Source organism: Arvicanthis niloticus, chromosome 10 (genome assembly GCF_011762505.2).
Source record: "Arvicanthis niloticus isolate mArvNil1 chromosome 10, mArvNil1.pat.X, whole genome shotgun sequence".
NCBI lineage: Eukaryota > Metazoa > Chordata > Mammalia > Rodentia > Muridae > Arvicanthis > Arvicanthis niloticus.
The window spans coordinates 23,902,241-23,927,379 of record NC_047667.1 but is presented as its reverse complement, the minus strand read 5'-3'; the positions used below and the strand labels follow the sequence as shown (position 1 = coordinate 23,927,379).

Below are 25,139 nucleotides of genomic sequence, written 5' to 3'. Positions count from 1 at the left end.
AGACTTGTATAGCTAAGGCTTTTAACTGTTGAGCCATCTCCCTGCCCCTCTTTCTTTTCTTTTTTAGATTCTAAATACTTTTTGAACTCTTTCTTCCCTCTCCCTAATTTAAGCTTGAAAACTAAAGACAGAGGCAACTGCTGCTGTCCCTCCCTCTTCATGTAATAACGACACTTGATTCTGAGTTGCCAGCTGGTGGTGGGGGCAGTCCTCTGTGATAATTCCCAACATGCTTTCCTTGATATGATGGTAAGGACAGGTTCCTCTGGTTAAAACAGTTTAACAGCGAGGCTAGCCAGGGGCAAACACCTTTAATCCCAGAGCTCCAAAGGAGGCAAATCTCTGAGTTTGAGGCCAGTCAGGGATACAAGGTCAACTCTGTCTCAGAAAAACTTTTAGTGACATTCAAGGAATCTTCATGTCATATACCACATAAGGATTTGCAGGGTGCATTTGAATCTCCAGTTTGTTCTCCAAACTGTGGAGAACAGTCTGACACTGGCCACCATATCATTTCACCCACCTTATAATTGTGTTTGTCAAATTCCACATTTGGGTTTATAAGTAGTGACTATAGTGTTTTCAAACTTAACTGATGGAATGTAATATTGGATCAGTTTCACTTCCAAGCACATATGCCTTGCCAGTTTGATAGCTCAGAAATTGGATGGCTATCCCTGCCTTATGCCTGACTAAAAACTGTTCAGCTCTTTTATTCACCAAAAGATTTGTGTTAATTTTTTGGTTATTATCAATGTCTAAACACCATCAACCTCAAACCTTTTGTTATAGCTGCAATTTTAAATACATTGAACATTAAGATACAATACATATTTTGTACATATATAAATGTATTCTATGCAACTGAAATAACAGTTTCAAGAAAGCATAACCCTACTGTGTAACATGCTAGAATTTACTAGTCTGCTTCACTTTTTATTGATCTGGCTCTGAGCCACTAACTTGATTTATGGCCTATTAATAAGTCTCAAATTATAGCCATTGTACCCTCCCAAATATTTGCTTTGACAACCCCTGTTCTGTGAAGTCCTAGAGTCCTCTGAAATGAGAAGCTGTTTTTCAAGAGTTCTCTGGAGGTAAGGCATCTATTTGTCCTCTTTGTCACCCTGGTAAGATGTAAGAACTAGACTTTTTTTCTTTTTGTTTTGAAATAATTTTAAACCACATAAATATTTAAGAGTAGGACAAAGAACTCTTTATGCCCTTACCAAGTCCAAGTCTTACCAATTGTCAACAATGTCACTTCTAATAAAGGGACCCACGCCTGAGTCAGGAACCCACCAAGTTTTTACTCTCTAGTCAGTCCCCCCTTGACTCTTCATGTTGATGTTTGAGATTAGAACCCAGTCCTCTATGCCTTGGTTTGGGTGTATCCATTGTTTCAGTATAAGTCGAGCAGTCTACCTTGGTGTCATGGTGTCACAGGAATGACACTATATGCTCTCTTTTCAAACTATCCTATTCGCTGTGCTGTTAGCCTTCACCTATAGATTAAGATGTGCCAAGATTCTCCATGGAAGAGTTCCTTTTGTTCTCTAGTGATTAATAAGTACATTATAAAGGAATCCTTTGGGATCTTGTAAAATTTACTCAGTCATCCACTTTAACCACTGGTTTGGGCTGTATTTCTATTCCTTTCCTGGGCTGATTTTACAATGATGGTTACTTAGAAAAATGATTTCCCCCCAGGAAATCACTCCACATTTATAGCAGACATTTTATTGTAAGGAACAACAGTCCTCATTACTTGCTTATTGTTGTTTATTCCTTTATATTGGTGTTTATTCATGGATGCCTGTTTGCTTCGATGGTTAATTCATTGTTATCATTTTTGATGTTCATGTGTTCCTGTTCTAAATAATCTTTTGGTGTTCTTTTGTTATGTTTCTGTTGAGAGCCAGGCTCATTTCTTTCTCTTCCCCAGCTCTAGAACCAGCTACTTTTCCAGGAGCCCTTTTCCTTTCAGTTAAGAGTAGCATTCAGCAGCAGGATTCAGCTACTGGTCTCCAGATATTACTGGGCTATTGCTCTTCCCAGGCACTCTGAGTAAGAAGAAACAAGGGAATATATCCATGCACACATTTCCATTTAACTGTCTATACTGAAAGTCATGAACTCTATCACTACTTTCAATTCTGTTTAAAAACACAGAGAAGTCATTCTGGCCTTCATATTTATATCTTTTAAAATATATCTTTAAAAAAAACAATAAAAACCTATTGCCCTTTATCTTTAGCACATTTACTTTGCTGTTTGGCATCCTTGTGTAAATGCAGTCCCCTAACTATACCAGGCTGTGGCTTCGTTACTGTATCATCCCTTTATTCCAGGGCTCTGCCTTCCAGGAAATAAGATAAGGAGCAAGGCTGGTAGAGAAAAAGTTCTTTCTTAAATCCTTGAAGAGATTCTAATATCACTTTAATAGCAGTCTTTTATGTGGCTTTAAGAACCCAAAAGCAGGAGCTAGATAGAAGGCTCAGCAGTAAAGAAAGTGTACTGTTCTTCCAGAGGCCCCGAGTTCAGTTCCAACACTTAGCTCAGACAGCTTGAACCACTTGTAACTCCAACTCCAGGGAATCTGACGCCTCTGGGCTCCTCATATACCTGCACTCTTGTGATCATGTGCAGACATACACATAACTAAAAATTAAATCAGAAAGAAAAACAGCATAAAAGGTGAAAGCTAATGTTTAGGCTTTTGCCTCAGACTTTTTGGTAGAGTTTTGTGAACCCATATGTGTATCACCAAGCACTTTTTGTGGTCACTACCTTGTATTAAGTATGGTCATGTTGGGTATGATTTAGTTAATTTTCTGTATAGTAACCCTAAACCATATAACTCCACATTATATTTCATCATTTTGGAAGTGACCCAAATAAAACTCAGTGAGGTTGAAGAGCCTGACCATGCCAGATAGCTGAGCAGAGGTTTAGCCTTCATCCCAGGGCACATGACTGTAAAGCCCACATGCTCTCTTGCCACAGGTACAGCAGGACAGGTGTTCTTTTCTCTTGCTTTGAAAAAAATACCTGGAGAAAAAACCACTTAGGCGAAAGGGGGTTTGTTATAGCTTAAAATTCCAGATTACATTTTATCATAGAGAAATGAAGATAGCAGGAACCTGAAACATCTAGTCACATCACATCCACAGTGAAGAACAGGGGAAATGAATGTATATGCTCGCTAGTGCACAGTTCACTTTCTCTTTATACAATAGCCCAGGACCCAAACTAGGAGTGGTGCCACTCACTTTAGGCTGGGTCTTCCCTCACCACTTATAATCAAGACAGTCTCTCACAGACATGCCCACACGCCACTCTGCTCAGTAGACGGTCTCACTGAAGCTTTCTGCATAGGTGATTCTAGACTGTGTCAAGTTAACAATTAAAACTAACCATCACTGTGGGAACATATTCACTGACGGAGGTTATCTTCGCAAAGCAACTTGCCAAATGTCACTTGTAAACTACGACAAACCAGAAAAGACCTGACTCATTAATTTTTTCTGTGAGTTTTGGCAGTGTTGAATCAATGGGAGTTCTGATCAGGATGCCTCCATAAGTAAGGGTCTTCATTCATGGTCATATGTTTGGTATGTGTCAACTCAAACACATACCCTTTAGTTGCGTGTTCTTATAGTTGGAGACTGTTGAATTTATTAATTTATTTATAGCCACCAACCCCTTCCCTTCATCTTACCTAGAGGAAATAAAACATTTGAGCCTGTCATTTTGTCCCACCTCTAAAATAAGTTATTTTTTAAGCAAATGTCTTCTGCAAAGCTCAGTTCACTGGGAGTCTGTTTCTAGGATTTTTTTAAACTATGGTCTTTGATTACTGATCCAATTTAAGAAAAAAATAGCTTCAATTATCAACTGAAGAATTCCTGCGGGGGGTGGGGGGGAAGAGGAGCATGGTGAGCAGTTCTTAATCTCAGATATCCCTTCGTGCTCCTTGTCTTTTTAGATGAAAAGAAAGAGAAAAAATAGTACTGTTATATCATCAGCTGAGTGGTAGATACTGATAGGTTATTTCTCCACTGCTGGTGAAATGAGCCAATTTATGCAAGATTAGATTATATTTAAGGCAAGTTTATTGGGAAGCCGCTCTTGGGTGGGCAAGTTCACTGGCCCCAAGGACCAAGGCCAAAGAAGTCACCATGGGGAAAGTGGGGGTAAGGAAGGGAAAGAAGGAGAAAGCGGCATTGCAGAGAGAGAGAGAGAGAAAGAGAGAAAGACAGACTAAATTGTCTGGCATATATAGAAAAGAGCCCCTGGGAGAAGGGAAGCTCTGCCCCTGGCTGGAAAGTTCATGGTTGGAGTCAGGGTATGCCAGATAGGGATTGAGGGATGCTGGGAGACCCTGGAGGCCAGGTCTGCTTTGCTATATAAAATACGCATGCACTTCGGTCGTCTGACCTGGGTCTGAAACCAAAGAGATACCAAGAATGTCCTTAGCCAGTGTGTTAAAATTGAAGATGGGCCAGTGCAGAGACAAAGGCAGGTTGTTTGGCTCTCTGAATCCATACTTTAGAAGTGACACCACAAAGGTGTGTGACTTGAAAACTAGTTTCTCTGTATGACTGCAGCCAAGTACATTTCCTTTCAGCTCTTTTCACTGAATATCAAAGATGCTTTCATTTTCAGGGGGAAATTAATGGTTTTTGAATCTTAAAGGAACAATAAATGTTTTAGCAAAAATGAAATATATATACAAACCAAGTGAACAAAGAAAATTTAGATTCAACTTTCTGGAGAAATTCTCTCTGGCCCAGATCCAGTGTGTTCCTATGAGCATCTCAGATCCTCTAAGTCCTCAGTCAGGCCCTGGCTTCCTTGGAGGCCTTGACGGGCAAGTTGTCTTTGCACATCGGCTTGTATTTACCTGAGTTGGCAAGAGCTTGTCCTCGGTAATGCTCTGCATGCTCCTTGCTCACAGTACAACCTTGGCCAAGTCGGTTGCGGGGAGACGAGGACATAGGATATATGAAAACTCTTTGATATAAAGAAATTCGTCACTGTTAGAACTTCCTTAAATAGACATATTGTATAAATGAGAAGGGACAAGATGGCCATTTAAGAATAAAGTTGTTTGCCGGTGGTGCACGCCTTTAATCCCAGCACTTGGGAGACAGAGGCAGGCAGATTTCTGAGTTCAAGGCCAGCCTGGTCTACAGAGTGAGTTCCAGGACAGCCAGGGCTACACAGAGAAACCCTGTCTCAAAAAACCTTGAAAAAACAAAAAAAGAATAAAGGGGTTTGCTGGATGGTGGTAGCACACGCCTTTAATCCCAGTACTTGGGAGGCAGAGGCAGGCGGATGTCTGAGTTTGAGCCCAACTTGCTGTACCACAGAGAAACCCTATCTTGGTGGGAAGAAGAAAGAGGGCTTAGAATCCCTCTTCAATCGCTAGTAAGTGCAGTTACTATATAAACTTTAGAGAAGCAGATCCAGAAACCAGACTGCTTAGAGTTGTTTTTACTGTCAGGTCAAAGAAAGTGTAGCCATGATAATGTTCATTCAACATACTGACAGGGTTAACTGTAAGATATATCCGTGTTATAAAAGTCATGGCTGCGGGATCAGTACAGTGGCTCAGAGGGTAAAGGGATCTGATTCAAAACTTGACAACCTGAGTTCAATCTCTAGAAACCAAATGGTGAAGAAAAAAAAGCAGCTCCCCCAAGTTGTCTTCTGACTTACATGTACACACAAACACAAGCACTCGCACACACACACACTCACTCATATGTGCATGCGTGCGCGCGCGCGCGCACACACACCATGGTACATGTGTGTACCACATCAGACACAGACAAAGTAAATAGAACAAAAAAGTTCATAGATGAGAATTCTTACAATAATTGGCCTTTTAGATGGAGCCTATAATTCCCACTTGTTGTCGGATTAACTAGTCTTAAGAAACTGTTTTCACACTGAAAGTGAATCAAGACTTCTTTGTAAATCTTTTTCAACTGCATTCATTAAACTGACCCTTGCCCCAAGTAAATGATCAATTTTGCTTATTTAATGTCACAAAATTAGTATTTGGAATAAAAGAGATATCAAAACAACCAAGGCAAATGAGTCATTAGTCGGAAGTAGTGACGAGGAGAAAAGTATAAATTCCATGTGGGAAGGGAGAGCAGGATAGTCTCCAGGAGCCTGGGGGAAGTGAGTTGTTCCTCTGAGGCTAAGCCCACTGGCTTCGAAAGCACTTGGCTTAGAAATGCTGGACAGTGCAGCGATGACAAGAGAGCAAGAGATTAAACAAGATGTTTCTTCAAGGCCAAGTGCAAGCTCCTTCAACGTCCAGCAAAGACATTCCTTTCTTGTTAACTCTTAATTCTCTCTGTGCCTCTGAGCTCTGTCATCTGTCAGTCCTTGTTTCCCACCACCTTTGTGCCACTTTCTCCTTCCTGATTGTGGCGTTCTAAGAAACTCTGACACATTTTCTAATAGAGACTTAACCAATACGATCTCTGGTCTACAGAGCTTACTTTGCAGTGCCCAGAGTTTCAAGCTGCTGGCCTTTCTTGCAGCACAAGAATGACAAGGCTTTAAAACTTCACATAAAAGGCTTGAAGGTACTTTCATAATTCTGTCTGGGCCTGTTACTTGAGAGATATGAGAGCTGAAAATCACCATTCTCATACGCAAAAGAAGGGTTTACAGAGATCTGCCTTGGCAACTGCTTCTGCTCTGGGGTAGTATCTATTGGAGGTTGTGGGGTTGCCCGTAGGCGTGCCCACAGCCTCCATTCCTAGAAGCTGGCGGCTTTCTTTTCCTTCTACAAGTGGCAACCAAGTTCTGGGTTGAAAGTGAATCCTTGCCCTTGGCTACTCTCCAGCATTCCTCGCTGAGCGAATGGGGATTTGGAATGTCAGAAAATAGAAGAGGGAGGGGAAAGATGTGCGTATGACTCTGAGTGTTTAGAGCAAAGGCAGCTCGTCTGGAAGGACTTAGGAAAGCTTCACTTCCTCAGATTGCTTCCTTCCCACAAACTCTTAGTTCCTGCTTTGTGTTTTAGTTGTTTAACCTGAGTTTAGCACAGCAGTTCAGACCCTTACAGCCCAGCGGGGTCCAACTGAGGGAAGACAAGGTGACTCCGGAGGACGTGTGGTGTTTCTTCCTTCTGCATAAAGGGACAGTATTTGTCCCCAGACTCATCTTCAGCAAGAGCCAGAACTGCCATTCCTCTGGGATTTAATCAGGAGTCGTCAGGAGCCCAGATTCAGGTTTTATTTCCAAGCCAGCCTGAACAAGAAGTGACCTTTGAATAGAATCACGGATTCAGTCTAGGCATGAAAGGTGGTGTTTGGCACATGCCTTCTACTGCTCATACTTGTGATTGAAGCCACACCGGAATACTGATGGGACAAAACACAACACTCTGTTACTGTGGACTGGCTCAGAGCTCAAGACTGTAATTTACAAGGCAGCTTTTATCCTTTATTTAGTTCCAAAGTCATCTTCTATCAGCTCAAAAGGAAGAATTCTCTAAAAGTTATCTACAGGGACAGATCCCAGCTTTGTGTGAAGAATCCAGAGGTTGGGTGTCTGTCTCGATCCCAGGAACCATGTCCTCTTTATATACACGAAGTAAGGAATTCACACGGAATAGGAAATCTCAGTCTGATTCTCCCCCAGCATCTCCCTCCCCGACTGCCAAGACACTCCGAGTAAGCCTTTTTTATTTATGTCTGATCGTAGCATGTCAAAGGTGGGAAATGTGTTTACATGTAACTCGCAGGCTGAGGCTTAGAAAATGCGGCATTTCAGAGTATGAAGAAGTCAATATAGAGGGAGCTTGCAAGTAAAGCCCCAGCTAGCTTTCCTAAAAGGGTTGGGATTCATAGTACTTGATACTGTCTTAAGTAAAAGCAGACTTAAATAATTCAGGCTACGGTTTCTGCCTTTTAGCTTTTAATCTGTTGTAAAATGCTTGGTAGTAAGATTCTGGAGAGCTTTTGCTTTGTGTGATGTGTTGTTTAGTTTTTCATTTTGTTTTATTTTGTTTGGGTTTTTCAGTTTTTCATTTGTTTTTCATTTTTGTTTTTGTTTTTTTGTTTTTTGTTTTTGAAACAAAATCTATATAGCCTTGGTTGGCCTAGAGCTCAATATGTGAACCAGACTGGCCTCAAACTAGAAGAGCTCCGCCTGCCTCAGCTTCCCAGGCATTGGGAACAGAGGTGTGTGCCACCATGCCTAGCAGATTGCAGGGTTTATCACAGTGTCTTATGAAGATTTTCTTTAGGGTCTTTTGTTTGTTTGTTTGTTTGTCCATAGTCAGTTGCTGTTTCTCCTGTGTTTTATGGACCAATACTATTTCAGGAGAAAAGCTCCCAGATGCATGAAGCTGTCTAAGTCAGATTTTCATCATTTGCAAGTCCTGCATGCATATTTACATGTGTATGCATATGATAGTGTGTGCCTTTATCTGTTTTATGTCTCTGTAAGTGACAGAAAGTCAGAATGAATTAAGCCTTATGAATATGTGCAACCTTCCTCCCAGGTACAATCAGGAAACTTCTTGCTTAAAAGCCAAAGAAATAACTCCCACCTTTGATAGCCAGTTTGGGGTTTATGCTGTCCTAGGCAGGGCCACTTAAAGACCTCTACATTGCCTCTGGTGACTGTGTCTGCTGAATTTTTAAACATAGGGACATTTGTATTTCTAATTTAGTGTCCTTCTTGGTCAAAAGCTGGCAAAAGCAAGAAATGCTAGCAGCAACAAATGAGCGGCGAGAAGCCCCATGGGCATATTAGGTAGTAGGCAAGGAGCAGCTCCCACTTAGGAGCCCAACCATGGTGTAGCGGGTACACAATATAGGAGGGCAGTTGCTTCCATATTAGGAGAGCTGGGGAAGAAAATCTGCAAGAAACCTCAGCAGCTTCCTTCTATTGTTTTATTTTCATTTTCAGTATCTCCAAGTGTAAGTTATCATATAATAGAATTTGGAATGCAGCATATTGGTCTGGGACTCCAACCAGAGATATTTACTTACTAGAGTGCCAAAAAAAAAAAGTTGTCATATGAAACTGTTTGTGAGAGGACCAAGGGAGGCTGTGAAGTGCTATGTCACCACTCCTGAGCTCCTGGAGTGTTTCTTCCCCTCGTGTAAAGGGACACTGCCACCCTTTACCACAGAGCTTCAGGCACTTTTTGCAGCAGCCATCAGCCATTGGATATTTTCTGGTGGCCCCTAGTTGATGTCCACAGAACTGAGCACCATTCCCTCAGTTAATGCATCCTCTCACTGCCTCCCCCCACGTACTCCATGGCTCCTTTGGATGGGAAGAGCCCCCGGTTAACGCTCAGTCATTGCACACAGAGCCCCCATAGGCATACGCCATACCTGTGACCACTCAGCAAGTTCCTGATTAGGAACTGCCCTCCTTTTTCTTTTTTCCTTCCTTCATTAGCAGTTTGGTGCCTCTTTCTTCCTGCCTCCACCCTTTCCATCCTCATTCTCCTACCTCCCACTCCTGCCTTAGATGACACGGTGGGAGAAAATTTGAGAGGTTAGATTATAGGAAATCAAAACATGGGTAGGTTTAACAAGAGACTGCTTCCCAGTTTTATAGCCAGTCAGTAGCTATAGATTCTCACACTAGCATTAGTCTACTACAACCAACTTCCAGTGTCTATATGGCTTGAACCATGCTGCAGAGAATGTTGCTTTTCACATGGCATTAGTGTTCCATTATGTCTTCATTTGGAGGCTGTTGACACTTGGGACTAGTTACCAAGGTAGGATTCATCTCATGAGATTTGTCTTTTCATTTACTCTCATGGTTAACTGACTGGGGTACACTTTAAAAAATTGGGTGTACCTGGGTTTTGTGTGTACCTTAACAATGCATTTATTGTGGTTTTGTACTCGTGTTTCTTCTGATGCCTAGTTGAAACAGGCTGGTCCCCTGCTGCCCTGAAAGCTGGGTGTTAAGTGGGTTACATCAAAGAGACATGACTCGCCTAGCACCACTTGGATGGTAAGCGGCAGAGTTTTAAGCTCAGGTTTCTCTCCTTTACAAACTCTTATCAACAACACTGGAGTGCAAGCAGGTAGACTTGAAGGTCAAGTTTAAGGGTCTGCTTATGGCCAAGATAATAGTTAAAAACCTAGGTAGCTGTAGGGACATGGGAAAGTGAAATTGCAGGGAAGAAGAATGCTGTGTCTTTAACCAAGGGAGGCAACTGACAGGCCATAATTGAATCTCTTGTGACCAGTTCTTAAATTCCAGTCATGCCCTCTGGAGTCAGAAACACCACAGATCCTGAGACCTTGGAGGCCACAGATTTCTCTTAAAGGAAATGACTAGGCCTTTACAATAAAGACATGGCCAATTACTCCATCTTGAAGTTGCGTTCCTGCCCTCAAATAGAGATTGCAGTCATTGAAAAGGTACAGCCCCTGATTGATCTAACATTCTTCAAAACAGGACTGAATTTTTGAACAAGTATTTAAAATTCTGTTATTATTCTAGTGGTGGTAAAGGAGCTAAATATGAAATGCTTCCATATAAGGAAAATGTCTTCAAAGAATTCTTAAATAATGGCTGTTTACATGCAGAATATTTTGGACGTTTTGTTCTTCAACAAATGTTCAAGAAGCCCTATGGGTAAATTAAAACTAGCTGAATAGGTATTATTTTTAACTTGTGAAAACAATGATAGGATGATGTTTGTTGAGTGCAAAACCAGAAACGATTTATCACATACCTTTTCCTTTGAGCTCTTGGCAGTATCTGATGCTTTCTGAATTGCGCAATGCCAGATTTGTGTACTTAGTAAGCCTGTGACCTTTTTAATCGTATGAAAGTCTAATCCAGGCCAACAAGATGGCTTAGTAGGTTAAGGCACTTCCCACTAAGCCTGATGACCTTAGCTTGGTCCCCAGGAAATGATGGAAGAAGAGGAAAAACTCCCACAAGTTGTCCTCTGACGTCTGCACAAACACATGTGCTCACACAAAAGTAAGTTAATAAATATAAAACAAACAAACAAAAACCAACCACCAGCACCACCAACAGAACACTACTACTGCCCGCCTGAATATTGTGTGGCTTTCTCCCCAGTGAAATATCACTCATATGCAAAAGAAAGTACATGTCCTCAACAGTCAAGATAGGTGTTTACTTTTGCTCATTCATATTTTTAAATAATATCTGTTATTCTCTGAACATAAATTATGTCCTTAAACATTGTTTTAGAAAATACTCCTTAAAAGCTGGAGAGATGCCTCCCTGCACTTGCTATTCTTATATAGGACCAATTGATTTCCAGCAAACCACATGTTTACTTACAATCATCCAAAGCTCCAATTCCAGAGAACCAGTGACTTCTGAGAGTACCAGGCAAGCACATGATCTGCATACGTACATGCAGGCGAAACATTCTTACACATAAAATAAAAAATACCTACCTCTCAGGAGGCTGAGACAAAAACGTTAAGATCACAAATTTGAGCTTAGCCTTGGCTAGTTGAGTTCAAGGTCAGCCTCAGCTACATGTAAAACCTTGTATCCTCCAAAACAAATAACTAAACCATCAGCCTTTCTCTTCATTAGGTAAAAGTGTCACTCTGTTCCTCTTTACCCTCCTACATCCCTCCAGTTCTCACTGGGAGTGGCTGGGATATGTTGGTGGCTCTGCTGGGTTGAGCCTTCTGTGGGTTAATGAAATAATTTCTTGAACGGCTTCTTTGGCATCTCATAGTTCATGTCTTGTGTCTAAAATTGTATCTGAAATATTTGGTCTGTATTGATTTAGGCCTAAGGTCTCTAGGAGCTATTGTTCTGTCACCTGATTTGTTACTCTGGAAAAGCAGAACCATGTCTCTGTGGTAGAAACTCTCTTCTCTTACCGTGAAGCAGCTGGAACATAAGAAGCAGGATTCCTATAGTTGCCTTTAAGGTTTCTCTTCAGAGCAGGTTTTCCAGCATTAAAATTCTAAGCCAGGCCTGCCTGCATGTGATCATGATCCCAGCCGCTCAGGAGGCAGAAGAAGCAGGAGGAGCAGCAAGTTTAAGGACTGCCTGGGCAACTTAGTGAGACCATGTCTCAAAATAAGAAGAAGAAGAAAGAAAGAAAGAAAGAAAGAGAGAGAGAGAGAGAGAGAGAGAGAGAGAGAGAGAGAGAGAGAGAGAAAGAGAGAAAGGAGAAAAGAAACAAAAAGAAAAGAAGAGAAGCAAGCAAGGGCTAAGGAATTTTGGTCATAGAGCCTGTAATGGTGTACGACCCTATGTCAGATCCCAGTGCTACTTAAAAACTTAAAAAATAAAAATTTGGAGCCACATATATTTACTATCAAAGTATTATTTGCTTGTTAAAATATCCCCCTCTAATATAGTATGACATAACTGAGAATAGCTCTCAGGAGGCTGAGGCAGAAGAATCACAAGATTAAAGCCAGTCTGCCTGAGCTATATAATAGGTCCATATCTCAAAAAGGTGTGTGTGTGTGTGTGTGTGTGTGTGTGTGTGAGAGAGAGAGAGAGAGAGAGAGAGAGAGAGAGAGAGAGAGAGAGAATATAGAACATATGTGTGTGTGCACACGTGAACATGTGTGTATGCATTCTAGTAGATAACCAAAGTGCAGTGCTCGTTTGATGATAACTGCTGACTATATCTTGAAGTGAATCGGCATCTGAGTATCTGAATTTGAGGACTCTTTTAACTAGGCAGTTATACATTGACTGCTCATTTGTAACATGAGGATTTGACCTGTATTTATAACCAAGATCATTAGCATTTAGTCTGGATTGCTTTAGGTCTAACATCTCAATTGAGAGGGTTTTACGTAAATATTCTCACACCAACTAGTAATGTACACAAAGGGAATAGTTAATCAATTCACTTTATTTTATAATCACCCTAATCAATTATTTAGATAAGTTGAATGGTAAGAGATTGAGGCTTTCATGAGAGCTCATTTATTGGGATCTCTGGTGTTCGGGATAGCGGCATTCCCTTTCCAGCCTTGGTTTTTGATCAGCCTTGGAAGGTGCTTTTTATACCTCTGGCCAACACCAAGTATTTTTATAGAATAGTATTTTATGTTCTTTACCTGGGATTCTACATCTGAGGCATTACCAGTCTAGAATCCTTTTTGTTTTTCTTCATTAAATTCCACTTTATAATTCATTATCATGGAATGAGAAACATTTTTCTGGGTAATTAGGGTGCAATCTGTTAGCCATTTTTTTCTACCTAATTAAAGCCACTATCTTTTTTTTTTCCCCCAAGAAAAGTCAATAAACTGTAATTCTTCAATCCAAGGAATCTTCCTAGGCAGTACTGGTAGAGTCTGTAGGAATAAAAGTAGATTCCCCTTTGGAAACCATTACTCAAGGTCTAGGTAGATACATACTGGCTTTGTTAATCCATGCCCTACATAGAGCCTTGATAAGGTAGCTCTGGAAGCCGGGTGTATGGACCAGAAAGCCTGGGAGCTTTGAAGATATCAGCTCCATTCTGTAGGCTGTGTCCTCCTCTTACTATTCTACTTGCTATGATCCATGGTAAGTAGGCCATAAGTCATCTGCTCTGTTTGGATACGTGGTCTCACTATGGGCGACCTCCTCCCTCACTCAAGTAATGGGGATCATAGGCTGGGCCACATGCCAGCCAATCTGTTCTACTATTAATCCTTTCACAGCTAACATCTCATGGCATCTGCTATGTTGTAACCCCTATTTTCGATGCTGGAATTCATAAATGAAAGACATATTTTCTAATTGAGAGGTAAAAAATGAAGTTCGTATCACAGGGAGATGAATTTTCTAATAGGATGTAGGTTCAGAGTCTTTTAGTTGAATCATATAAAAAATGTAATATCCTTATGTGTGCAGAATAGAACCTAGATGAGAAAGAAGATCCATATTGCAGAGGCAAAGGGAAAAGGTGTGAGAAAATAACGGCCTTGTTTTCAGAGTTGCAGTTCAGTGTAGCTACACTGAGAGGTGATATTTATAATAGGAAATGGGGGATCTTGCCAGGTGGCTCTTAGTCTTTCCTTCCGAGGATTCAGGGAATTGTCCTGTGGACATAGAATTGACAATCTGAAGTAGAGTTATGATCCAGACTGCATATTGGAAAAATAAGCATTGGAAGCTAAATGCTGCGGGGGGGGGGGGGGGGTCAGGAACGCTCAAGTTGTCCCTAATGGCAGGGTTTCAGGTAAGACATGACATCTCTGAGGCTTTCTCCAGGGAGCACAGGGAAGTGTTCTGCTGTTTAGATAATGGACTGACAAAGCTTGAGGGCTGATAGAATAGCAGGATGGACACAGGAAAGGGACAGAGAAAAGAGAACAAACTGAGTTGGCGAATTTGACAGGAAGAAACACATGAGCAGAAAGTGTTCCTGTTGAGGTTAATTGAATAAAAGCTCTTTAGGACATTCAGATGGGTTCAGAATGTAGAGTTAGCATACCTAAGCCGCAGTTTGAAAGGCTTCAGAAGTGAACACTTTGAGAGGTTCAGAATGTAGAGTTAGCATACCTAAGCCGCAGTTTGAAAGGCTTCAGAAGTGAACACTTTGGGAGCCAAAATGCCACAAGGAAAAAAATCCCATTTCTGACTTAATGTCACAGTAAAAATGGAGGTGCACTAAAAATATAGGGAAAAAAGCATCTATACGCTGCATGTAAGGTGCATGAGAAACAAATGAGTTTTCTATTTGGGATCAGTCTCCAACATTTCTTATGCTAATGCCTGAAATCTGCAGAGAGAAGGCAGGGGGAAGAGGGAGGGAACACATCTGGACACCTTTGAATCCTCACATTGTAGGCAAGAGATATTAACCCTAGAGTTGATCTAGAAGTCAAGATATAATAACTTACTTTCAGACTGAAAAGATTGACAATAATGACTAGAGCTGTAGAGGTAACCATGTCTATGAAGTAAAGGTCCCATAAAGAAAGGGCTAAATGGTAAGCAGAAGTGGCAGCCAGCAGCAGAGCTGGCCCTGAGTATTGGCAGTTCTGACTAGAACCACATGCAGGAAGATGCCAGGTTTTGGAGTCAGTTCTGTTACAGCAATAAGCTTCTGTTCTCAAAGGATCCACAGTCAAGAGTCAGTTGGCTGTGAGGCTGCAGCTGAATCCTGGTTTTATTTTCAATATGTAACACTTGTATAGCCAGGGATTGTGTTTTTGCAGTTTAAAGAAGTTTACAGACCGTTCACATTGGCTTGGCTTGGTTTTTCTCTTGGTCTCATATTTGGGTAAGCTGACAATTAATTGTATTCAGAAGGCCAAGGAGAAATGACTGGAGTTGGACTTCATTAACTTTTGGGGTGTTTGTTTGTTAGTTTTGTTTTTTTAAGTAAGCTCCCTTTTGGTTCTGAACTTGACGGGCTTTTTATGCATTGGGTGTTCATTATCAGAGACTGGGAGTCATCACAGCCCTAGATCCAACAAGCTTCTTTAGTTACACAATGCCATCAAATATAAATAGCTGTTTTTAAAGCCTGTGTGAAAAATTAAGTATTTTTAGATTGAAGTTAAATTGTAAAGTAAATGAAAGCAAATTTTAAAAATCTTTATATTGCTTTAAGACTGTAGGCTAGTAGTGGTAAGTAGGAAGTGGACTGGCTCCACAAATAAAATCTTTCACTTGAGTGCTAAGGGATTTATTTGATCTTAATCCCTCTCGTAGTCATCAAGCTTTGGGAGAATCAGAGGACCAAAGCGGGACAAGAGAGGCAGCATGGAAGGAAGCACAGGAGAAGCTAGCGCTTTGAGTAGCTGTGCACAGCATGTAGTGCCAGCGCAGCACCAAGCACTTACATACTACCTCACTTAATTGCTATTGGTAACCTTAAACAGCATACCAGTATCCCCATTTCGTGGATGAAACTATTGAGACGGGGGAATTGGGCAGTCAGCTAAGATCTCGTAACTGAAAACACTGCAGCAGCAATCGGATCCAGAACCTTTATCCTAACCATAAGCTGTGTGGCTGTTCCAATGGAGCTGCTGTGCCTCAGTGAAAGAGTTCCTGGGTGATTGTCAGTATTCCCGAATATTGGGTCTGATTGGACAAAGATGATGAGGGCAATTGAACCTAGTTTAAAGGAGGGAAGACTTACAAACTAATTGGAAAGGAGAAAAATTTTTTAAAGAGTTTTATATCATTTTAAAATTGGAACTTTAAAATTAGAATTAAGAGCAAATAAATCCCTTGAGACTCAAGTGAAACATTTTATTTATGGATCCAGCCCACTTCCTAATTACTCCTCCTGACCTATGGCCATTTAAGCTTATTGTTTTGCAGTCTGAATAAAGCTATTTGGCTCCTACCTTTAGAAAGGAGAAAAAAAATATGCCATGTCCTACGGTAGTATGACCCCATATCATGTCTATTGTATCTGTCACTTATATACAGATTGTTACTCTAAAACCATTTTTAGCACAAAAAGAGATCCTATGGTCAGGTGATTTTATTATTTTGTTTATGCTGTTAATTTGCTTTATAAATAAATTTTAAACAAATATTGCAACTTGGAACCTATTAAGTTGTAACAAGTTTAGAAATAGTAGAGTGTGAATTACTGGGGCTTGTCTTACCTGAAGGACCTGCTAGCCCTGCCTCCAAGCCGGCCACAGTGTTTCCTCTGCTGAGGTCTACATTTTAGTAGACCATTCAGCTCCTAAATCCAGACAGCGGTGTATTTGAAGACTCCATTTCTCTATGGAACAATAAAAATAGAATAATAATTTTTTGATTCAATTTTTTGTTTGTTTTAATCTCTTGGAATGTCACCTTTCAGAGCAGACTAATATTATGGGATAACTGTGGCTCTAGTAAAACCCTAACCTGTGGCAGATTTCCCATCAGTCATACATGATTGTGTCATTATTAACGACTACCAGCTTCAGACTCTGGGACATTTGTAACCCCTACTTAAAGCCTTGTCCGAGATCTCTAATCAGTATGAGTCTCTTCCTATTTGTTTACTGTAGGAACCAAATAACCTGGTCCTTGATTGCATCAAATCAGTTTTATTTCTTACCTTGCTCTTTTATAGGCATGCTTCTAAGATCAAAGCTGTGTCTTAGATTTTGTAACTGCATATTTATTACTCTACATCACTGGCAAGGCTAGGGAGGCACAGGTACTTAATGAAAACCATTATCTGTATCAAATTTGACTGTTTTTTTTAAGTCAGAGGCTACATGATAGAAATCGCAATTTCTGAACTGCAAGCTGAACATGGGTTTTCCCAAGGCAATTCAAATGATTCCTTTTTATTACGCTAGCACATTATAGCTCTGAAACAGATGAGCTGATACTCTGGTTTCTGTGGGGCATAAAGAGAAAGCTAAAAACAGAGGAAATCCCTGATATATAGAAGTTACTGAAAAATAACGTTAAGCCTCATGTGACTTAGATTTAGGCACTTGGGATTATTTTCCTTTTGATTTTTTTTTTCTGTTAGTGTGGGTCAGGTCAGCAGACTGGAATCTTTGTAGGGGAAGTGCCTTATCTGCTAAATACCTTAAAATCTAGGAAGCCCTTTTTAAAATTTTGATTAACAGCTTGGTCCAAGTAAAATTTAGATGACTGCTATCCAGTAAGCTACAGCATTTACTATGTTGAGAGAGAGAGAGACAGAGACAGAGACAGACATGGGCCGGGGGTTGGGGGGAGCTCCATCTCAGCCAGGCATGGTGGCAGACTTATCTCAACACATGCACACTTGCACAGAAAGACATGGTTGAGTACCAGTAATCGAAGCATCAAGAGACAGAGAAGCAAGAGGGTTGCCACAGTTAGAAGCCACCAGGGCTATATCGTGAGACCCTGCCTCACAGGGTCAAAGAAACAAACAGAAAACATTTCTTCTTGAGCTTTGGCCATGGGAAGCTTCCCTCCTTGAAAAAAGTGTGATCTGCTGAAGAGCTTGTGACACGCAGGCACTCCAAGAAACACGAGGAGCCCTGAAAACAGGCTCAGAGCACTCAAGACCAAGCTGGGGACTTTAAATTAATGGCTTCTTTTCTTGTGTTGATAATGGCGATCAGCACATGCTAGGCAAGCGATCTGCCCTTGGTTTCTGAATTACTATATGCAGTATTAACAAGTTGCTTTTGGAGGAGCAGTCAGGTTTTACTGAGCCCAGTTTTGTAATGATTCTAATATATACAGTCAGATAGCTGTGCACACTGGTGTATCCAATCCATAGGTAAACCTGTGGCACTTCTAGACACAGCTGTGGTAGAGAACATGTGAGCTTATAAAGGCACATATACATCCTAAGGACCTTAGAATTATATTTTTAAAAAGTTTGCCTCAGATATTTTATGGAGGACTTGGTATATTCATATAATTCTTTCTAGGGTAAGTACATTTTGTAATTCCAAAATAATCCAGACATTCTTCAGGAACTATAAAAACTATGAGCTGTAAAATCCTAATAATATTTTGGAATATTATTAATAATATTAATAAATGTACCCAAAGATGAGTATTTCTGTAATGAAACAAACTTATTTCTATTTGTTATATTTATTTGGGGGTGGTGCTCACGTATGCTGTGGTCAGAGAACAGCTTGCAGGAGTCAGTTGTCTCCCGCCTCAGTGTGGGTCCTGGAGAAGCACATTCACTTTACATGACTTGGCAGCAAGAGCCTTTACCCACTTAGTCTTCTTGCCAACCCCAGTGATTTTATTTTAAAATGTACTAAGATAGAGTAAACCATGCAAGCTACTGCTACTTGATCTCCTTCTGCCTGCAGCATTATGAAGTTCATGTGACAGATGTGTTCACATTCATTCCGCCACACTAAACAGACATGAAAAATGGACAGCGAGGCATTATCCAGCATGTGACATTTTCCCCAAACATTTATTATATAGGGTCTGAGAGATGGCTCAGTGGGTAACACTGGCAAGCCGGACACCCTGAGGGACACCCTGAGTTTCATCACTGGCACCCATGTAATGTGGAGGAAAGGAGTGATGCCACCCACCCAGCCAGCGTCTACCCCATCAGTGAACCGCAGGTCCTGCAGGTCCAAAGCTGCAGGGTCTCCACGACACACAGCAACAACAGGATGTCTGTGAGGAGTCCCATTGAGGATCCAACACTGATAGAGTAGCAGAAGCCAGAGGCCTCGGGCTACACCAACTCACCACAATTAACATTTGCAAGAAGAAAGTGTGGATGAAGGGGGGGGGGGGATGAGTAGGATTGGAATGTGAAATTTACAAAGAACCAATAAAAAGTTAACCAAAAAAGTAGATCAAATCTAAAGGTGATAGCTCTCATTTTTGCTTATTTGTAATCATGGATTCATTTAATAAATATGTATTAGTTTCTGACAAAAAAGAACTGATGTTATGAAGTTGTCCTCTGTCCCCACATATGCACACCCATACCCAACACTAAGTGGAGATACAGAAAGAACCAGCTACAGTAGAAGCAATGGTGGTGAAGGTGACTCTCATTTAGCTGGTTTTTTCCATATGTATTAAGCAGTAGCTGGTACAGGCAAATCAAGCAGTTTGATATGATAAAGATATATGTGGCTTTATAGTTGCCAGTTTTTGTTTAGAAGCCTACTGTCTTTCACATACTCACATGGATGATCACTGTTTCTAACATATGGCGGTATTTTTAGAATTGTCTGAGTACTGAATATATGTGGTTCCTCATTGTAGCTGAGAGGACATATTTCCTCTAAGATGTTATTAACTGGACCATATTTTGTTGTTTTAGGGGAAACTTACAAATGGCTCTCCGACTATATCCTGGCCCTGTATTTATGAAAATATCGATTTGCCATGATTGTGTAACCATTGTATGCACAGTTGACCTTCTGCTAGGCAGATTTTTCCCCCAAGTGGGCCTGCATGATCTAATCACATGAGCCCGATGACACAAAGAGCAAAAGGTATGAAGGGGACAGGACCCGTATGCCATGGCTGGACTGAAGGGGGAAGGGGCTGAGCAAGAAGGGATATGGAAACCCCACAAGCTGCAGGTGGCTGGTGGCTGAAAGCAGGAAAGCCACAGGGACCTGCAGCCTGAGCTCAAAGGAGCTCAAAGGAGCTCAAAGGAGCTCAAAGGCAGAGAACTAAGAAGCCACTAGAGCAGTGCAGCCCTGTGACCTGCAAACCTGAGGCCATGCGTGATTGATTCCAAGTTTGATGATCATTCGTTCTGGTGGTAATAGAAACTAATACAGTCAAAACTGATGATAAGGACATGCTGGCTTTGGGTGCACATGTAGGGAGAACTGACACAGCTCTCTCGTTGTCTTCCCCACCATCACATCTTTACACAAATCCTGTTCTTTTTCCTCTGTGTCTGTTTTAAAATTGTGTAAGATCTTAACTATTTTAGTAGAGATACAGACTCAGCAAGATCTATTCCAACACGACAGAGCAGTGTACTATCCTTATTTCAAGTCTCCTTGAAATCCTATCCATTGTAGTTATGAAGGGCATTCCTGAAGATAAAAGGCTAGGACACTTTTGTCTTTCCTAGACATATTAAGGAAACCATAATGGTTTCTAGCAGTGTGCATGTGTGTGGCATGTGCACATGTGTGCAGTATGCATGTGTGTGTGCATATTATTATGATTATGTTTTTCAGGGGCTTTGAAATTTGGTCTTAAATTCTGTCCTTGAAGCCTGACTTCTATTGGCTTGTTTCTCATCAGCTTTCAGTCTGGGAACTCTAAAATGGAAGGGTAGTTCTCTGTGGGACATCCCAGAATAGCTCAATTTGTTTCCCCTGGCTCAGCTAGAATACAGAACATGGTATAAAATGTTCCTTCTGCTTAGTCCTTCTTCTGGAAATGTAAATAGGAGATTTTTTTCCCATCACTGTGGGGTCAGACCCTGACTCCAAAGGAACATGAGTTAAAGCAGTTTTAACCGTGGCAGTGGACATGTGATTTATTCTGTTCCTTTCCCTTGGGCCTCGCTTTCCTGAGCCATGACTTTATTTTAAACTTGGTAGAAAGAGTTTGGTTTTAATTACGTGCCTTTCTGAATCTCGATAACTTTCAAGTTAAAAGCTTCTGCAGGGATATCCTAATCTAGCCTCTGGTGTTTTGAAGGCCCTCCTCGTTTCAGAAATCAAAACCATCCTGGTTCCTGTCCCTTTCTAGGCTTGCCATCTGAATTAATGGCAATCTTTACTCTGCTCTCTTATTAGAAGCAGGCCTGAGCAGGGGCTGTTATGGAGTATTTAAAGGGGCATGAAAGGAAGGAGTCTGCTTCTTAATTTGGGACATTTTTCAAACCGTATTTTATCCAGCCAGTCATTCTTTTCACCTCAGTCACTGGGTTCTTATTGGTTTCTCAATATCTTTAAGTCTCTTCTGCTCCAGGGTTCCATTCCCAGTATCTCCTGCCTCCACTTGAGCCATTAAAGCTGTGAAAGGAATCCCTTCACTGAAAAATTTTTATCTAGTTCAAACATACCAGGTACCCATCTTAATGGACATCTTTCATTTGTCGTGAGTGAAAGGTAGAGCAAAATGTTCTTAAACAAAAACACTTAAAGATGTTCCTTCCAAGACTTCCTGATTAAAATGTATGAGATAATATATTTGTGTATTAATTTGCAAATTGGGTAAAGATTCACACCGTTTTTTTAAATACTTAATGTTATTTTGTAGCCATGAGATATCTAGATCCTAGAGAGTGGACTAAATGTAACTATTATGCTTTAAAAAGAAAACTGTTACGAGGCCAGAAGTTAGATAATCAGGCCATTCCTAGAACGTAGGTAGCCACAATCCCAGTCTCTAGAGCATCTGAGATTGCGCTGGGGTCTCTAAACTCTGTGTCTTGGAAGTCAGTCTCTGCCCTCCTCTGTGGGAGACCCTTTGGTGTTCATTTCCTGGTCTGTGCTGTACTTGCCTCTCATGACACCTCCTTGTTTACTGCTCCCCTGAGACCATTTAGGCACACTGCCACTTCACTTATCTCTAGATTTACTCGGTAGTCTCTCTGAGGATTGGCAGGCAGCTTTCTACAGTGGAAAGTCATGTCAGCCTAACAGTTGAAATGTGCTTAGTTTGAGTGACAACAGAATGAAAGTTGACTTTAAGTCTCCTATATCAGTGAGCTACTCTAACCCCTACCCAAGATACCCAAAGCTTTTTCTGTCTGGGCTTAACCAGTGGTTGTTTGTTTGTTTGTTTGTTTGTTTGTTTTCATTCACCCTCCAATCACCTAGGATATCAAGAAGCAAAGCAAATCGGTATTTTCTAGAGGTGTTCGTTGGTGAAAATTAGGAAGCATTATTTAAAAGCCTAAGTCATTTTATCGGGAGTTAAACGATTATACATTAAATCCTGTATGGTTCAGGTGTCTTACCCTGCAGTTTATAAGCATACTCTTCTTAGGATATAAACTTAAAGGAAGCATTTTCTTTAAGAAAGAAAATACTGTCTCCTTTACAAGTCTGTTTTCCCTTCTTTTAGAAATAATGTTTATATTTAGATAAACATTTTACCTCTTCTGTACCCAAATCTCATTGGCTTCTGAGATTAAGGAAATTTATACATTCTCCTCTAATGTGTTGGATTAGCTACACCAGAACATTGCTAGAGCTAGCCTTGAATGTAACGATCAGAAATCCGAGAATTCCACATCACTCCAAAGTCAGGTAGAAGCTAGAGGGGATGTTTTGAGAATAGTCAAGGACTGATTTAGAAATGTTTCCCACCCTGTGGGTCTAAGTGGACTGCCTTGTTTGTTAGGTCAGTCCTCTCTTATACATTCTATAAAAGATACCAGGAAGGAATTGATAGCAAAGAATCTTAACATGCCTCTTATTAGCTTTTAGTGTTCCAGGTAGGAAGGAGTATCATCCATCAGCTTCCAAGATGTCTGTCTGTAAGAATTATCTGTGGGGGCAAGAACTGTTGTAGCCATCGTAAGTCTGAGCACATTGGCATTGCTTTTTTTCACATGCTCTCATCTGTGGAAAAGTAAGCCCCCATGGAATCTGCTTGTTCATACCCAAGTACCCTGTGGCCTTCCTCTGGTATTGCTTGAGAGTACTGGCCTGTTCTTTATGGTTTTCCATTTTTAGGTATTTTTACATCAGCATTTTTAGTGGAGACTGTACAGTGTATACAGCCATACTGTGTAGTCAAATAACTGAGAACTTTACTTGGGTGTGATAATGGGGTGTATATGTTTCTAGGATATTCTAAAAGAAAAAAAAGTTTATTTCATTCTTACAGTGGTAAATCAATGGCAATGACTAGCTCACTTTATTATATGTAGTTACCAAGATTGATACATAGTAAAAATTCTGACTTCCCTGTTTTAGTGGGGAAGATGCTTTTAGATTGTGTAGAGATGGGTGCCAGAGTTCACACAGCAGAAATTAAAGCTGAAGATGTCCAACATCTTATTTCACAGCAGATTATTTACAAGAAGGAACTGAAGGAACATTTCCAACTGCGGAACCAACTGAGGAAAATGAAGTCAGCTAGATAGAACTGACTTAATCAATCGTCAGAAGGTTAACCAGACCAGTGTCTGTGCACTCTGTGAATGCTTATGTTACAATAGAACAAAGCAGAAGGCAGCCTGAAGCAGTCTCTTCAGTTATAAACAAGTTGTCCTTTATACCTAAGCAAGAATGTGGGCCTGTCTCTGAAGAGGCGGCAGAATGCTGCCTCCGAGGGATCTGGTGTTGAAAGGCTGTTCTGCCCAGGAGTGTGAGAGAAATGCAAGCATTGCTTTGCATTTCAGTTGAATTAGTTAACTTTGCTACACTGATGGGCACCAGAGTCAGCACATGTCCTTACAACTGAAGAAACGGAAGGAGGAAAGGCACTGGCATCTTTAGTAATGTATTTCCTCCCGATTATCCCCTGTAACTCTTACCAGTGGATACTGGCTACTTGCCCAAGTGTCATGGGTGGAAGACTGAAAATTAGAACTCAGAGCCATGAACAATTCAGTCAGCTCTAGTTACCAGTAACCATGTTCTGGCCTGTCAACACTAAGGATGTTAACTGGGAACAAGCAAGTGGGTGAATTTCAGGTAAGGACTTTTAAGTTAAGACTTTAAAGCACTCACCATAACAATAAGTTGTCACTGTTGAAACTCTGTGTGTGTGTGTGTGTGTGTGTGTGTGTGTGTGTGTGTGTGTGTACCATCATCTTCTCAGAACTCATCTTTCTAGAAGCTTCTTAACTGGAGCCTAAGAATCACTGCTTGCCTCCACAACACACATTCACATGTTTTCCCACTCATGCTCCAGACAAGCTCCTGAAGTGTGCTTGCAGGACTCTCCCTGTGTGTCATGGAACCAGTTAGGCCTCTTTCACTGGGCCTCTCCTGCAAGGCTCTGCATACCATAGGCTTTAAGTATAGAACAGTTTCTTCACATTGGCCAGTGTGACATACAGTCTCGGTTATTCACAAGTATTTGACAAGTCACAATTAACATTTCCCTGGGCAGTAGATACTAACTCACATGCTGTAAGGCACACTTACACAAAGCTAGTAAATGCGCATGGTGAACACCTGACTTCTCTGCCTACTTCTTTCCTCTCACCCATCCCCCACCCTAGGAATCGAAGCAAGGGTCTTGCACATGTTAGGCAAGTGCTCCACAGAGCTGTACGCCCTGACTTCTTTTTACTTTTTATTCTGAGATGAGCTCTTCCTAAGTTGTCCAGGTTGGCCTTGAACTCACTCTGCAGCCCACATAGACTTTGTTCGTGTGCTGAATAACTGTGATTACAGACCTGTGTTGCCACCCTCAGCTCTTATGTAGGAGTAATAGTAGTTATGGAGAGATGGTAAAATTGTAAAACGTTTATTTGTTGTGTGTGTCCACGTGCCACAGCACTAAGAGGACAGCTCTCGGAAGTCGATTCTCCTGCAGTGTGGCGTTGCGCTCAGATAGTGGGACTTGGTGGCCAGCGCCTTCTCCTGCCGAGCCCTGGATTTGCTGTCGTTGCTGTTGCTGTTCTTGTTTTCTTTCTTGTCTTGTTTTGTTGGTGGTATTTTTGGTTTGTTTTTCAAGACTGGGTTTCTCTGTGTAGCCTTGGCTGTCCTGGAACTCACTTTGTAGACCAGGCTGTCCTCAAATTCAGAGATCTGTCTGCATCTGCCTCC

General features: G+C 41.1%; 1 protein-coding gene across 9 annotated transcripts in view; it reads left to right on the top strand.

The window, feature by feature from the left end:
- Positions 1–25,139, top strand: part of Ppp1r12b (protein phosphatase 1 regulatory subunit 12B) — a 203,273-nt gene that overhangs the window by 149,851 nt on the left and 28,283 nt on the right. The window contains exon 20 of one of the 9 annotated variants that reach the window (XR_013112822.1): positions 19,754–19,928. The exons of 7 other annotated variants lie outside the window; for them this stretch is intronic. Coding sequence is in view for 1 of the 2 variants with exons in the window: in XM_076941244.1 (XP_076797359.1) it covers positions 7,602–7,703 (102 nt within the window). In the remaining variant the exon portion in view is untranslated. Of the gene's footprint in view, positions 1–6,800; positions 7,704–19,753; positions 19,929–25,139 lie in introns of those variants that run through there. One more of the 9 variants, XM_076941244.1, reaches the window with a different exon arrangement.